Source organism: Tursiops truncatus, chromosome 3 (assembly GCF_011762595.2).
Source record: "Tursiops truncatus isolate mTurTru1 chromosome 3, mTurTru1.mat.Y, whole genome shotgun sequence".
In the NCBI taxonomy this organism is placed as follows: domain Eukaryota; kingdom Metazoa; phylum Chordata; class Mammalia; order Artiodactyla; family Delphinidae; genus Tursiops; species Tursiops truncatus.
This window is the reverse complement of record NC_047036.1, coordinates 4,125,993-4,139,116: the sequence shown is the minus strand read 5'-3', so window position 1 is coordinate 4,139,116 and position 13,124 is coordinate 4,125,993. Positions and strand designations below refer to the sequence as shown.

At 50.6% G+C, this 13,124-nt stretch overlaps 1 protein-coding gene across 1 annotated transcript in view; it reads right to left on the bottom strand.

Annotated features, from left to right (window-relative positions):
* Positions 1-13,124, bottom strand: part of ADAMTS16 (ADAM metallopeptidase with thrombospondin type 1 motif 16) — a 163,003-nt gene that overhangs the window by 5,944 nt on the left and 143,935 nt on the right. Inside the window, exons 19-21 of the mRNA XM_073801842.1 lie at positions 8,275-8,476; positions 7,974-8,168; positions 4,918-5,142 (exon numbers count right to left, since the gene is read on the bottom strand). Of these exons, the coding sequence (XP_073657943.1) occupies positions 4,918-5,142; positions 7,974-8,168; positions 8,275-8,476 (622 nt within the window). The remainder of the gene's footprint in view (positions 1-4,917; positions 5,143-7,973; positions 8,169-8,274; positions 8,477-13,124) is intronic.

Genomic DNA, 13,124 nt, shown 5'->3' with positions numbered 1-13,124 from the left:
ATGTTATTGGTCTTCATGGAAAAATGCTAGTGAAGGCGATGTCTGAGAGCTCTAAGTCCTGATTGATGTTCTACGTGGTCTTAGTCTAAGGTAACTGTCCACCTGTCACATTCACAGGAACCTGTAAAACCACGGGGCTTCTTCCAGGGCAAAGTTCATCTCTCAAATGCATGGACACTTAGTAAACAAATGCATGTTAACTGCAGACAGCCAGAGGTCTCACACCTTCATCTTCCTTCTGGGAAGCCTCTACAGAGGCGGGAGGGGGGCAGTTTCTTCCCTTATTTATCACCTTCGTGGACCTCTCCAAGTTTGGAGCTTCAGCCACTATAACTTCTCCCAGAGACCAAATGTCTACTCAGTCAGGATGGGACAACACACACAATTTCTGCTCTAAACGTAGACGGGGCTGTGTATTTTTGTACGAATTCAATTGGTTACAGGCAGACTCCCTCCAGCTCAGGAGACCTTATCCATCAATGTCAACAAAACGGTTCCTGTTTTCCTGTGCACCCTCATAATTAGAAGAGGATGAGAGCAAATTATTAGAGGTGGGCGAATGGGTCAAGGGTGCAGGGCAGCCCTCTGTGATGGACTGACCACACTCATCCAGACCAAGCCTGCTGAAGTCTCCACATGTTCTGTGTGGGCCCATGTGTGTGTGTTCACGTGTATGTCCATATGTGTGAGTCTGTGTATGTGTGTGTGTGTTTGATACATTGTTGCAGTCATAGTTGCCCAGATGGAAAACCCTATCGATGACGTCTGGGACATGGCTCTTTGCCCCTGAGAGCCCAAGGGTCTCCACATCAACTTGTGCACAGTCCTGGTGAGGAACCCCAGAACGAGACAGGGCCCCGGCACTCCAGCGCTGAGAACACACCCAGTCTCTGTCATGTAGAGTCAGACATAGTCCAGCAGGTGTTCGTACTTAAGCCTTTTCAAGACCAGGTCAGCGTGTGATCCACCGGATGCTAAGCCCAAACGACCCAAACGAATGAAGTCAGTCCTGCCAGACGACGTACTACTAACCAAAATGATAAGCTGGGCCATTGAGACCAATAGAAACTCTCCTGGTCAAATAACAGAACCCGCCACCTTCCTGCTGTCACAGGAATAACCTGTCTGCGGGCAAAACTGAGCCAGGCACTGGCCACGCATTTCCGTCCCACAATTTCCCACGATGGCAGGGCACAGAGCTTTGGGTACAAGAGCTCATGGCAAACATCGCCTTTGAGTTATTACTCCCCAAAGTTACGGACTCGGAATGTAACAGATGAGTCACACCGGATAAGATCTTCAAGCAGCTTATGATAAAAATGACTTATTAGACAGACAGCTTGAATATTTCAGGCTGGTGAAAACTATGCAAGATGTATTTTTAGGTTTTAGGTTTTGGATTAAAGTAAATAAGGATAAACCTTGTTTTTCTTTTTCTAAATTTGCCTGAAGTCTCTGAATTGAGCAGAGTGATTACTGGCCTGATTCAGTCTCAGGAGCCTCAGTCTCCCCACGGACAGAGGGACCATGGTCTTGGAATCCACCTGTACTTGTCTCTGACTCACATTCTCAAAAAGACAGAGAAAGCGAAGCATCTGCCTCAGAAACAACTCGCCTCAGCTTCTTAGCTCATCCATCCCTTCACCTTGCTGGAAAGCCTGTGCACTCAGAGGAAAATAGAAGGGAAACGTGTGTAGCAAGTGATACTTTTGACCTACTTAAAAACAGCAAATGCTTGAAAAGGATGTGGTTCAAAGGTCCCCTGGTCCAATATTCTAAATTAAACAAATTATAATTTAAATACCATTTGGGGAGGAGTTCATATATTTGTAAATGAAAAAGCAACATCGAGTTTGAAGATAAGAGGAACCAAGCAAAGCAAGAACACAGCTAGAGGGCAGTGCATACAGTGGGTGGGAGGTCTTTCTGCCTCTTCCGCTCCAAGGACTGAGGGATGGTTTCCTTGTTCAGAGCTCAGAGTCTGGGACCAGGGATGTGGCAGAGGCACCAGAGGGACGGCAATGGCCGGGCTGGGATGTTGCGATTTCTAGAGAAGATTATTGATTACCAGCCAATCCTGGGCTCACATACACAGCAGAGCTCCAACAGAATGAATTGGGGCTTCATTTGGGGGGATTTTAAAATGGTTTTATTCTAGTAAAATTTTAGCTAATACTGAAAAAAATTCCGTGGTGGATTAATTTGGTTCCAATATATATTTCCGTTTGTTTCCTTTGGCCTTAGATAAAAATCATAATTCTGTGTGATTTTTGCTCTGTCAAACTTGTTCATTTCAGGTTTGCATTCAGGGTTGAGTTTACGTCAGAAGATTGTTCAATAGAATTGTGGGTGGCGGGCACACATGAGGGAGGGTGAGTGCCATGCTTGGGGACCCCAGTCTGTGGGGAATCAGGAGAGCTGAGAGTGAAAGAGCCCACCGCCTGTCACCTCTTGGCCATTCCTGGATCAGGGGACTGTGGGTCACAGAGCCTTGAGGTCTCCCCTCTGAGATTCACATTCCTCCTTCTGGAGAAACCCCTGTGCTGGTGGACACCATGGTATTGTCGGATTCAGCTGCTGTAGCTCACATGCCCACTGTCCTCAGACTGCAAGCTGGGCTAAGAGGAATGTGAAGGAACTTAAGACACAGCCCTTGCTGCTGGGAGTCACCCTTGGGGGGTCAGGAGGAAACATGATGGGACAAGGACACAACTGAAAATGAGCAGCACCCTGCAGGGCCTTCCTGGGGACAGACACCCCCAGTGTCCCCCACCTCTTGTTTGTAGAAAAGCTTTAACCTCCTAGGCCTTCCCCAAGTACCAAAAATTAAAATTTAATCAGAGAAGTTAAAAAATGCTGAAACAAAGGAAAACAGTCCAGTAATACAAAATAATAGTTTAGCCATAAAACAAAGTCAAGGACCTTTGGTTCCTCCTCAAGGGCTACAGATAACATCCTGAGCCATGTCCTTGTGTTGTTTTGCAGACACTGAAACCCCACCAGAGAAAGTCAACTGCATGCTGACCACCAACGAGCACATAGAGCCCATACCGGTTGGGGCCAGAAAATCGGCAACTGAGATTCCTGAAATACCACCCTGTTACCTCACCATCAACCAATCAGGGAACTGTGAACAAGCTGATCAAGTACCCCGTAACCCTCTCCCTCAGTCTTTAAAAACCCTTTCCTGAAAGCTGTCAGGGAGTTTAGGTCTTTTTGAGGCTGTTCTCCTTGCTTGGTGCCTGCAGTAAACATTGTACCTTCCTTCACCACAAAATGGTGTCAGTAGATTGGCTTTGCTGTGCATTGGGCAAGCAGACCCAGGCTAGATTCGGTAACACCAATAACAACCATGTTAGATGCTCAGGGCTGCTGGAACAAATGACCACAAGCTGGGGGGCTTGAAACAGCAGAAACAACTCTCTCAGTTCAGGAGGCCAGAAGTATAAAATCAAGACATTGGCAGAAGGAGCAAGTTCCATCTCTTCTGGAGGTCCTAAGGGGGAATCTGCTCATCCTTTTCCAGAGTCCGGCGGCTGCCGGCAATCCTGGGTGTTCTTGGGCCCATAGCTGCATCAATGTGACCTCTGCCTCTATTATCACATGACCTTTCCCCTGTGTGTCCTATAAGGACATTGGTCATTGGGTTAGGGTTCGCCCAAATCCAGAATGACCTCATCTTAGCTAATTAAACCTGCAAACTTCCTATTTCTGAATAAGATCGCATTTTGAGGTCTTGGGTGGACATGAGTTTTGGCGACACTGTTCACGGCAAGACACAGGACATGCCCAGGAGGCAGGGTGTGGTGTCCCTTCTGAGAGGAGCCACGCACAGCGGCTGTCATGGTGCAGGGGCCTCAGGAAAGGGATTTTGCATCAGGAGGGGTTGAAGACGGGTCCCGGAGGCCAGGAAATACGTGAGGAGACTCAGATGGAGGGAGAGCTGGTCAAAGTCTGGCACCACTGGTCCCGTCTGGCTAAGCACTGTGGTTGCACCAGTCACTCCTCCTGCCTGGCCCCTGGCTGGCACTGATTTCCACACAGAACACTGATGTCCTTTCCAGGACAGGTGGTGCAGACGAGCGTGTCTTGCCTGGGATGTGGCCTGCCCCACTGGCAGATCAATAACAGTAATTGTTCAGTCCTTAGTAAAGCTTACCCAGATCAACACTGGTTACACATTTCTGTGGAGCTGGGGACCCAGCAGCCTGCTTCTTTAGGAGCTGGTCTGGCCACATTCCCGATGCTTCCTCTGGGAGCTTTCCTCCCTCATCCCATCAGGTACACAGACTTGGGGAGATCCTCAGTGACTAGAAACACATGTGCACGGGATTCTCCTTGCGGTGGCTTCTCTTGCTGCAGAGCACGGGCTCTAGGCGCGCGGGCTTCAGTAGTTGCGGCTCGTGGGCTCAGTAGTTGTGACTCGCGGGCTCTAGAGTGCAGGCTTAGTAGTTGTGGCACACGGGCTTATTTGCTCTGCGGCATGTGGGATCTTCCCAGGCCAGGGCTCGAACCTGTGTCCCCTGAATTTGCAGGTGGATTCTTAACCACTTCACCACCAGGGAAGCCCCCCTGAGTCACTCATTGAATTTGTTTTTCATTTAGAATTCCATATTTAGCAAATATTCTGTGAATACTCTGTATGGGCTCGGTGCCCTGGTAGGCACTGGGGACTGTATATATAAAATGTACATATATGTATGCATGTATGTATCTACCCACCTGTCAGTGTGTAGGATACACAGTAAAACACTTAGCAGGACACTTGCCACAAAGTGATCTCTGGGTAAATACCAGTCGGGATGGTTGTTTTGTGACTATCTGCTTTCGAGCAGCTCATATCCAGCCGGAACCTCTCCACCCAGGCCAGCCACCAACACTGAGCAGGGGCTCTGCTCGCCCTCCCTTCACCCCTACCTGAGACCAGGGCGAGGCAAACCAGTCGGCCTGTGGGGAGCCTGCAGCCGCGAACAGGGGGTGCTTAGGGCAGGGGAATGGGGCGCAGATGCGTTCCAGCTCCAGGTGGGGCTGCGGTAGGTGCAAGCACTTCTTCGGGGCCAGCTCGCGGTACTTCCCAGAACTGTACTTCTCAGCACATTTGAAGAATCTTTTCTGTGTTCCTCTTTCACATGTAACAGAGCACTGAAAAGAAAAGACAACAAAGGATGAGAGTGAAAGGTATTTCTCCTGTGGTGGCTGTCTCTTCTACAAAATCATTGAGTCAAGAAGCCTCCTGGTTATATCAGCTTGACCGTTTTCCTAAGTATAAATGGTCAGTGGAATACATGGGACCTTGGCATGTTAAAAAGGTGTTACAGTATCTGCCATAAAAAGGAAGACCTTGTGGTCACAGTGGTCTAGCACTGGGGGCATGAGTTGGGGCAGGGCAATCAGAAACCGTGAAGAGAGTAATTTTGGAGCTACTGCTTCACTGGGAAATTGAAATGTTGGGCTGTACCTGACACCAGAATGCACTGAAATGTAACAGCTCCATGGATTCACACCACCCAACTGCAGCATGATGCTGGCCCCTAAAGCAGGGGCAGGCAGGGGAAACCCAGGGCTCACAGTCATCCTCAGAAAGTCGAGTGCTGCCCTGAAGACAGCGAGCACAGACAGCGAACCTACTCGATCCCACGGTGATGTGCTCTGAGCCTGAGCTGTCACTGCAGCCAGACCTTCTGGCATGGGCGGTGGGACTCTGGGCAAATCTGTGGCCAGGCAGAGGCTGCAGACACCTGCCACAGAGGGATGACAGAGAAGACCAAAAGGTCAGCTCGGAGGTCACGGGGAAGGTCCCAGTGGCTGGCATTGCTGCCTTGGGCTGACATTTCCGCAGATCACATAAGTGGAGGAGCCCAGATGCCTGGGTTCTGGCCTCACACTCATGTTCAGACCTGGCTTACAGGTGTGCTCAGTGTGTCCTGATGCCAGGAATGAGCTGGAGGACTCTTCCCAGGGCCTTGCAGGGGCCATGCCTAAGAGAGAAGTTCTGGGATGTGTGTGTGTGTGTGTGTGTGTGTGTGTGTGTGTGTGTGTGTGTGTGTGTATGCACCCGTATGTGTTATACATTCAGTGCAAGGGCTTCCCAGGGGGACACCTCCAGGACACAGCCCAAGTTGCTTCCTTCCTAAGGACTTAGCCTCTGGGGATATGCACAGAAACAAAAGTCTTCTAATGACAACGCGATTCAGTCCTAGAGACTCTGATGTTCCCAGGTCCCAGGAGACAGAGGACCAGGAATTCTACCTTAGCAGAAACAGGCTTTATCCAAGAGTGATGATGTTTTTAGTTTTCAGTGGCAAACGGAAGTGTCGTCTCACCCGGGTTAAATGCCCTGCTCGGCACACCATCCCTTTATTGATTCATTTCTCCCTCCTGAGCAGGTTGCCAGTGGAGGTGTGGGTACGGGGGCTGTGGCCCCGAGTCTGCCCCTGAGGGCGCGGGATCCGGGAGCTGGGGCCTTTCTCTTCATGTCCGCTATAGAAAGGCAGCCCCGCAGCTGGGATCACAGGCGAGCTCCCGAGGGTGGCGGCGGATGCTGCTCTCTGGGCGGCTGGCTTTCTGATGTCCGCTGTGCTTTACTGACTCCTGTGCCCCTGAGTGATGCACACCTCTCTGAAGGAGCCTCTCACAGGCCGCTCAGGCAACCCTTGGGCTCGCTGCGCCCGGGCAGGGGGCTGGCATGGCCTCCCGATGTCCCCTCCCGGGCACGGGGGTGGGCAGCTCTGTCTGCTCCCCAGCAGGATGTCCGGCCCCAACTTGGGCCAAAGCGAGGCACAAAACCTTTAACACTCCAAACTCGTGTTTCCAAATGTTGGTCTCAGAGAAGCAGGGTTTGGGACAGTCCCCCGACAGTGCAGATCAGGGGCTTCCCAGCCTTCAGCAGCACAAGGCATTGAGCAAACCCAGCACAAGCAGTCTCTTCCCCAAATGAGAAGCCTGCCTATGCACATTCCTCTCAGGGAACGGGTCCTCTGTCTCCTGAGGTCATCCACCTGCTCTACTGCCTAAGCATGGCCAGAGAAGTGGCTGCAGGTGTTCTGGGGTGCAGTGGGTGCCCCCACCCCATGGTCAGCGCAATGAACACCCCTCCCCTCACACCTGCACCCGTTCACCCACTCAATCGCTGCTCAACACGAGGGAGTGATGAGCGCGTGGATGACCTGGGTGAGGTACGCCAGGGATGTGATGAGAAAGCCGGACACTCCAACGAGTGCGTGCCAGGAGGGAGGACTGAATACTGGACTATGGGCAGGGATCAGAGACTCGGGGGAAGAAGAAGCAGAGGAGAAGTGGAAGCAGAGAGACCAGATGAGAGGCAGCCCCAAGGCAGGAGCTGGTCGACCCAGTTTCATCTGGACCTGGTGCACCCACCTGGGACCTGGAGCACCTACCTGGACCAGTGCACCCACCTGGGACCTGGCACACTTACCTGGGATCAGTGCACCCAACTGGGATCAGTGAACCCAACTGGGGCCACTGCACCCACCTGGGACCAAATGCACCTACCTGGGGCCAGTGCACCTACCTGGGACCAGTGTACGTACCTGGAACTAATGCACCTGCCTGGAACTAGTGCACCTGCCTGGGACCAGGTACACCCACCTGGGATCAGTGCAGCTACCTGGGACCAGTGCACCTACCTGGGGCCAGTGCAATTACCTGGGACTAGTGCAACCCCTTCGGATCAGTGCACGTACCTGGGACCAGGTACACCCACCTGGGACCAGTGCACCCACCTGGGATCAGTGCAGCTACCTGGGACCAGTGCACCTACCTCAAACTAGTGCACCTGCCTGGGACTAGTGCACCTGCCTTGGACCAGGTACACCCACCTGGGACCCGGCGCACCTACCTGGAATCAGGTGCACCTATCTGGAGCTAGTGCACCTACCTGGAATCAGTGCACCCACCTGGGATCAGTGCACCCAAGTGGGACCAGTGCACCCACCTGGGACCAGTGCACCTACCTGGGACCAGGAGGACACAAGCCACTGCAGCTTCTTGTGCTTGTGGCAGCGCCTGAGCAGACAGGCCTCGTGAGTCCTGGGCTTGGGCTCCGAGGTGCAGACAGCGTCGGGCAGCAGCTGCGCCCTGGCCGAGGGGTTGGTGCTCTTACAGGCCACGGACCTCTTCCTCCACCCCTTCCCGCAGGTTCGAGAGCACTGCACGGGAAGAGCGCGTCAGCTCCTTCAAGGCCTGGTAAGACTCCAGCCCCACGTTGCCTAGGAGGGGCCCCGCCGTCCCCGTACGCTGGCCCTGCCCCATTACCTCCGCCCAGGGCCCGGCGCTCCACGCGGGTGGGCAGCTCTGAGGCTGGCAGGCCTGTCGGCTGGAGGGCATGGGCTGCGGACACAGGCTGGCGGAGACCCGCTCCGATTTGTAGTGTGCCCGCCGCGTGCACTGTATGGGCCGGCTCTGGGTGCCTCCACTGCACGTCCGGCTGCAGGCGCTCCAGTTCCCCACGGACCACCTGGGGGACAGAGAGACCCACAGTGAGGGACAGTGCCAGCTCTCCAGAGCGGAGGGCCGTGTCTGTGCAGGCATCGACCTGCATCATTTCCCACCTACTGTCTATAGGTGCACAGTTATTTTCAGTTGCCAGGCAGTCTCCCTGAGCCCCTACCCCTTCTAACTTCCACGATTAGCATTCCTGGTGGTCATGCTTCCCCTCCCTTGGCTTTCGGGTTCACTTGTACTTGGAAATAACTCCCCTCAACAGTGTGTCTGTTCCCTTTTTTCTAAAGAAAGTTTTTTTCTTTAGAAAACTTTTTTCTAAAGAAAATTTCAAACTTGTACAAAAATAAAGGCCCTCCATGTCCACTCAGCTCCAAAGATGATCAGTTTATGCCCCCATCCCTATAGCATTTTGAAGCAAATTCTAGACATATTAATATTTCAATTCACATCTCTAAAAGATAAGGAGTCTTAGATTTTTCAATATAACCACAATGCCATGGTGACATCTAAAATTTTTAACGATAATCCCCATTAAATATTCAGCGTTCCATTCCCAAGTATGTCGTCAATGTCAAAATTTCATCGCTCGTCAGAGTCAGAATCTGAATAAAGCTCATAGTTTGCAATTGGTTGATGTGTCTTTCTTCTCTTTTAGTCTGTAGGTTCTTCTGTAATCTCATTTATTTTTCTATTCCATTTATCTGTTACAGAAAGTTTGCATACCTTACTGCGTCTCCATTTTTTTTTTTTTTTTTTTTTTTGCTGATTTCAGGACTTTGCAAGTTACATCTCTGTGGTATCACTTAGTATGCTCCTCTGCACTTCCTGTAATTTAGGTGAATCTAATGCCTTTGTCAGATGCGGGGTTTTTTGTCTGTTTGTTTGTTTTGTGTGATTACTTTAAAAGTGATGACTTCCAGCAGGAGACCTATAATGTCTGCTCGTCTTTCTTTCAATTTGTTAGCAGCTGCTGATGCTCGAGGATGTTTCTCGAAGCAGCCCTGTTTCTCTCTCTTCTGACTGTAAAAGCATTCTTTGTCGATAGGCATGTCGGCAGATGATGGAGGTGGGGAGGTTGGGTCCAGCTCAGCCCCGTGGCATCACCATTTGCTCTCAGATAAGCCTGCATGTGTCCCCAAAGCTTTGCACAAGTCCACCCGCAGGAGGGCTGAGGGCACAGCCAGGGTGGGGCCCGTCTGGGGCGGGAGAGCCGGGAGGTGAGATGCGGTCCAGTAAGGAGTACCCATTTGGACGGACGTCCTTGGGTCCCGGGGAGACGGCCATTTGCCATTTGGACTCTAAGAGGACTTGATTTCCACTCATATTTGTCTCCCTGTTCAGGGCGTGTAAGCAACATTTGAAAATTCTACAGAAAACTCAGGGCCCATGGGGCTCCGTGTCGGTGGTGGTCAAAAATCATCCCCAAGGAGAAAGGAAAAGCCGTGATCTCCTTCCCTCAGACAGAGAAGCGTGACCCCTGCAGGTGGAGCAGGGTCCGGCGATGTGTCCAGCTGTCAGCGTGATGGGACATCGAAGGACAGCAGGGCCCAGGAAGCTGTCGTGAGGCTCTGCCTAGGCCAAGTCTAGGAGGAGGGCTCAAGGGCCCCGAGCAGAAAACTTGTGTCCTGTTCCACAGCATTTCTGAGTGTGAACTGATAGAACAAGATTTCCTCTTGAATCTGGAGGGAAGACAGGATTTGTGAAGATGCCTGGTTCTCCTTTGTCTTGGTGGCCTCCATCCTCTCCCCACACAGGGTGCCTGGACAGTCACACTTGGGTTGAGGATGCAAAGCAGTGTCCAGAAAGCCTGGCCGAGAGCTCACTAGGGGCCTCTCAGAGATGCTGTACCAACAGAAGAGATTCTGTGAGGACAGAGTGTGTGCACCGGGTTACGTGGGGAGAAACACAACAAGGGAGGAGGAAAGTACTCACCATCCCTCCTCCCGGGGACAATGATTCCTCATTAGCTCCTCACCTTTGATTCAGGTGCTTTGTGTGTGTGTGTGTGTGTGTGTGTGTGTGTGTGTGTGTGTGTGTGTAAATATATGTTATTCTTTTAACATGATTGAGGGAAGTATGAGCAACTTTTAAATTCAGCATTTTTATAACTCAATGTCTAAAACAAACATTTTTCTTACCCTGAAAAGCTTCCATGAACATATTTTCAGAGTCTGTAATATTTTGCAGTACCAGACTGAGTAGATGAATATCTAAATAAGGAAATAAAGGCATAAAGGACCAGGAGATCCACAGACACCTGAAATCCTACAAGTTCTAGGTGGACCATGCCTCCAAGATTGCTGAGCAAACCACCAGCATGTTTCCTCAAGTTCTCAAAGGGGTCTGTGACCCAAATCATTTTAGAGCCAGATTTTGGACTCCTGTGAAAGTTCCCCTGGATGGGAAGTGGAAATGATCCGCCCCCCGCCATGCCTGGGCTCTCAGCAGCCCTGCAGTATCACCTGGTGCCTTTAGCCTGAGGTGTACCATGATATTTTTATCTATTTTTGTTTGTAGAAGCCTTGAACTATTTTATACCAAGTGTTTCTCATGAACAGACTCTATTATATTTCTAAGAAAATTATTTAAAAAGAATGCAAAGTTTTACTCATATAATAATAAACTATGTCAGGTTTGTAGGAACTGTTCTCTATCAACCGTGGAAATGCTTCCATTTTTCAATGTCAACAAGATTAGCGTTCTTTAATATCATGTTAAACCACGGAAATTATGCCTAACCCTTATGAAACATGGGCTTTGGCCTCCTGGCTGTGATGAGTCTGCATTTGGATCTTCTCCATTGCTTTTCTGTTGTTTTTATGTTTCCTCCCACTTCTTAAGTTTGCTCTCTCAACCCCGCAGCCTCATAAACTGTAATTGGTGTGCAAAGGCGTCTTGGCTCCTCCAAGGCTTTTCACACCCCTGAGTTAAGTCCTCTATCTCCACCATCTTAAGCTGTTCCAACTGGGTTGGTCCACTCTCTGCCCTTCTCTTCTGCACATCATTAAGAAGTGGTCCTGAACAAAGATCGTTCACACAGCATCTGGAAATGCCAAGTGTCTGCTTTGTTTCACAGGCAGAGCTCTGGGGAAATGTCTTGATTTCAGCTTATGAAAGAATCGAAATCCATGCAAGCTTCTGTGCTGACGTCTGAGGGTTCCATGAGCAGAACAAGGTGTGTTGGGTAGCTACCAGTGGCCATACCTGTCCTGCTTTGTTCTGGTTTTTCAAGTTTGCCATCTGGAACAAAGCAGGTGGATGGTATAACCCAAATCAGTCAGGTTTCCCCGGCAGGATCTGGAGGACTCAGCTACCCGGCCACCACAGTACTTGCCCTGGCTGAGGGCTCCCCTGGGGCTCACCCTTACAGCCCTCAGTGCTGCCAGGAGAGGTGGTGGAATTTATGGTTGTCACTCAACAGTTTGGGCACAATTTCCTGGCACCATCTGTTCCATATTCAACATCCCTAATTGTCAACAGTAATTATTTGTTTATCAGAAAATGACTTTCACCTCCTCATAAAAAAAAATAATAACGTTTTGGTTTTGGTTATTTAATGTTTCCTTTGAAAAATGCAAATTCCCAACAAGGGTATTTGGTTTAGTGAAATACGTTGTCATGAAGCACCCCCCCCCCCCCCCCCCCGCCAGGCAGGCACGGTGCTGTAACTGGCACTCAGGCTCAGAGGCCACCCTCGGTGGGGACCAGCGCCTGAGGCTTACAGCGGACCATCACCCACGGCCAGCCCAGGGCTGTCACGGATTCAGCATTAGGAGCTGTTCCCTTCAGTTTGGAATTCGGTTTCAGTTTCTTCTTCTGTTCTCTTCAAAGTTTCAAGCTGAAGCACTAAGCCAATTCCATTTTCAGGAATAACTTCTGATCTTCTGCGGAGTGGTCTTTCATTAACTCAATAAACACAAGGAGTCATGACGGGGCAGAACCCGGGTCACAGCCTGAACCTAGAGAAGGCCACGTTCACAGCTGGATTTAGTTCCAGGGAGGTGCGAGCTGGACAGGGTGAAGGACAACATTCAGACACAGCTCCGATTACAAGGTGTCTCCCACATCGGTCAGTCACGACCTTCACGTGCTAGTGTACCCGGTACAACCTTCAGGTAGGCTGTACTTAGTCAAATCGCCCACTTTTACTTTCCGACATCATCGTTAAAATCCTCTGTGACTATAAACACAGACATTCACAGGCTCCACACTCAGTGGCCCAGGGCCTATGACTGACGCCACTGCGGCCCTACGGGCAGGGCAGCGTGTGGGATTTGAAGACAGAAGGACCTTGTCTTTGTATGAAACTACAGCCCCGTCACATGTATAGGTGATCTGAGATTTACCACGCTTTTCATCTAAATGAACTGTTTCCAAGGTAACAGTGCACATCCAACAATAAACAGATGACAGTTTGAAAAATCTGCCTTAGCCACAGGGGAAAAAAAAAAAAAAAGCCAGCTAAGAAGTTAACTTAAAGAGGACAGGCAGGCTGTGAGCGGAAAGCACAGCAGCCGGGATCAGAGGTCTTGGGAGGACGAGGAGGGAGGGAAGCTGATTCCTGAGCCCATCTGGCAGCGGGCCACGCACAGGCCATTAGCGGGCCTGGTCCATCTGCTGACTGGGGAATTATTGGTCTATGTCTAAGGATGTTTCATCAG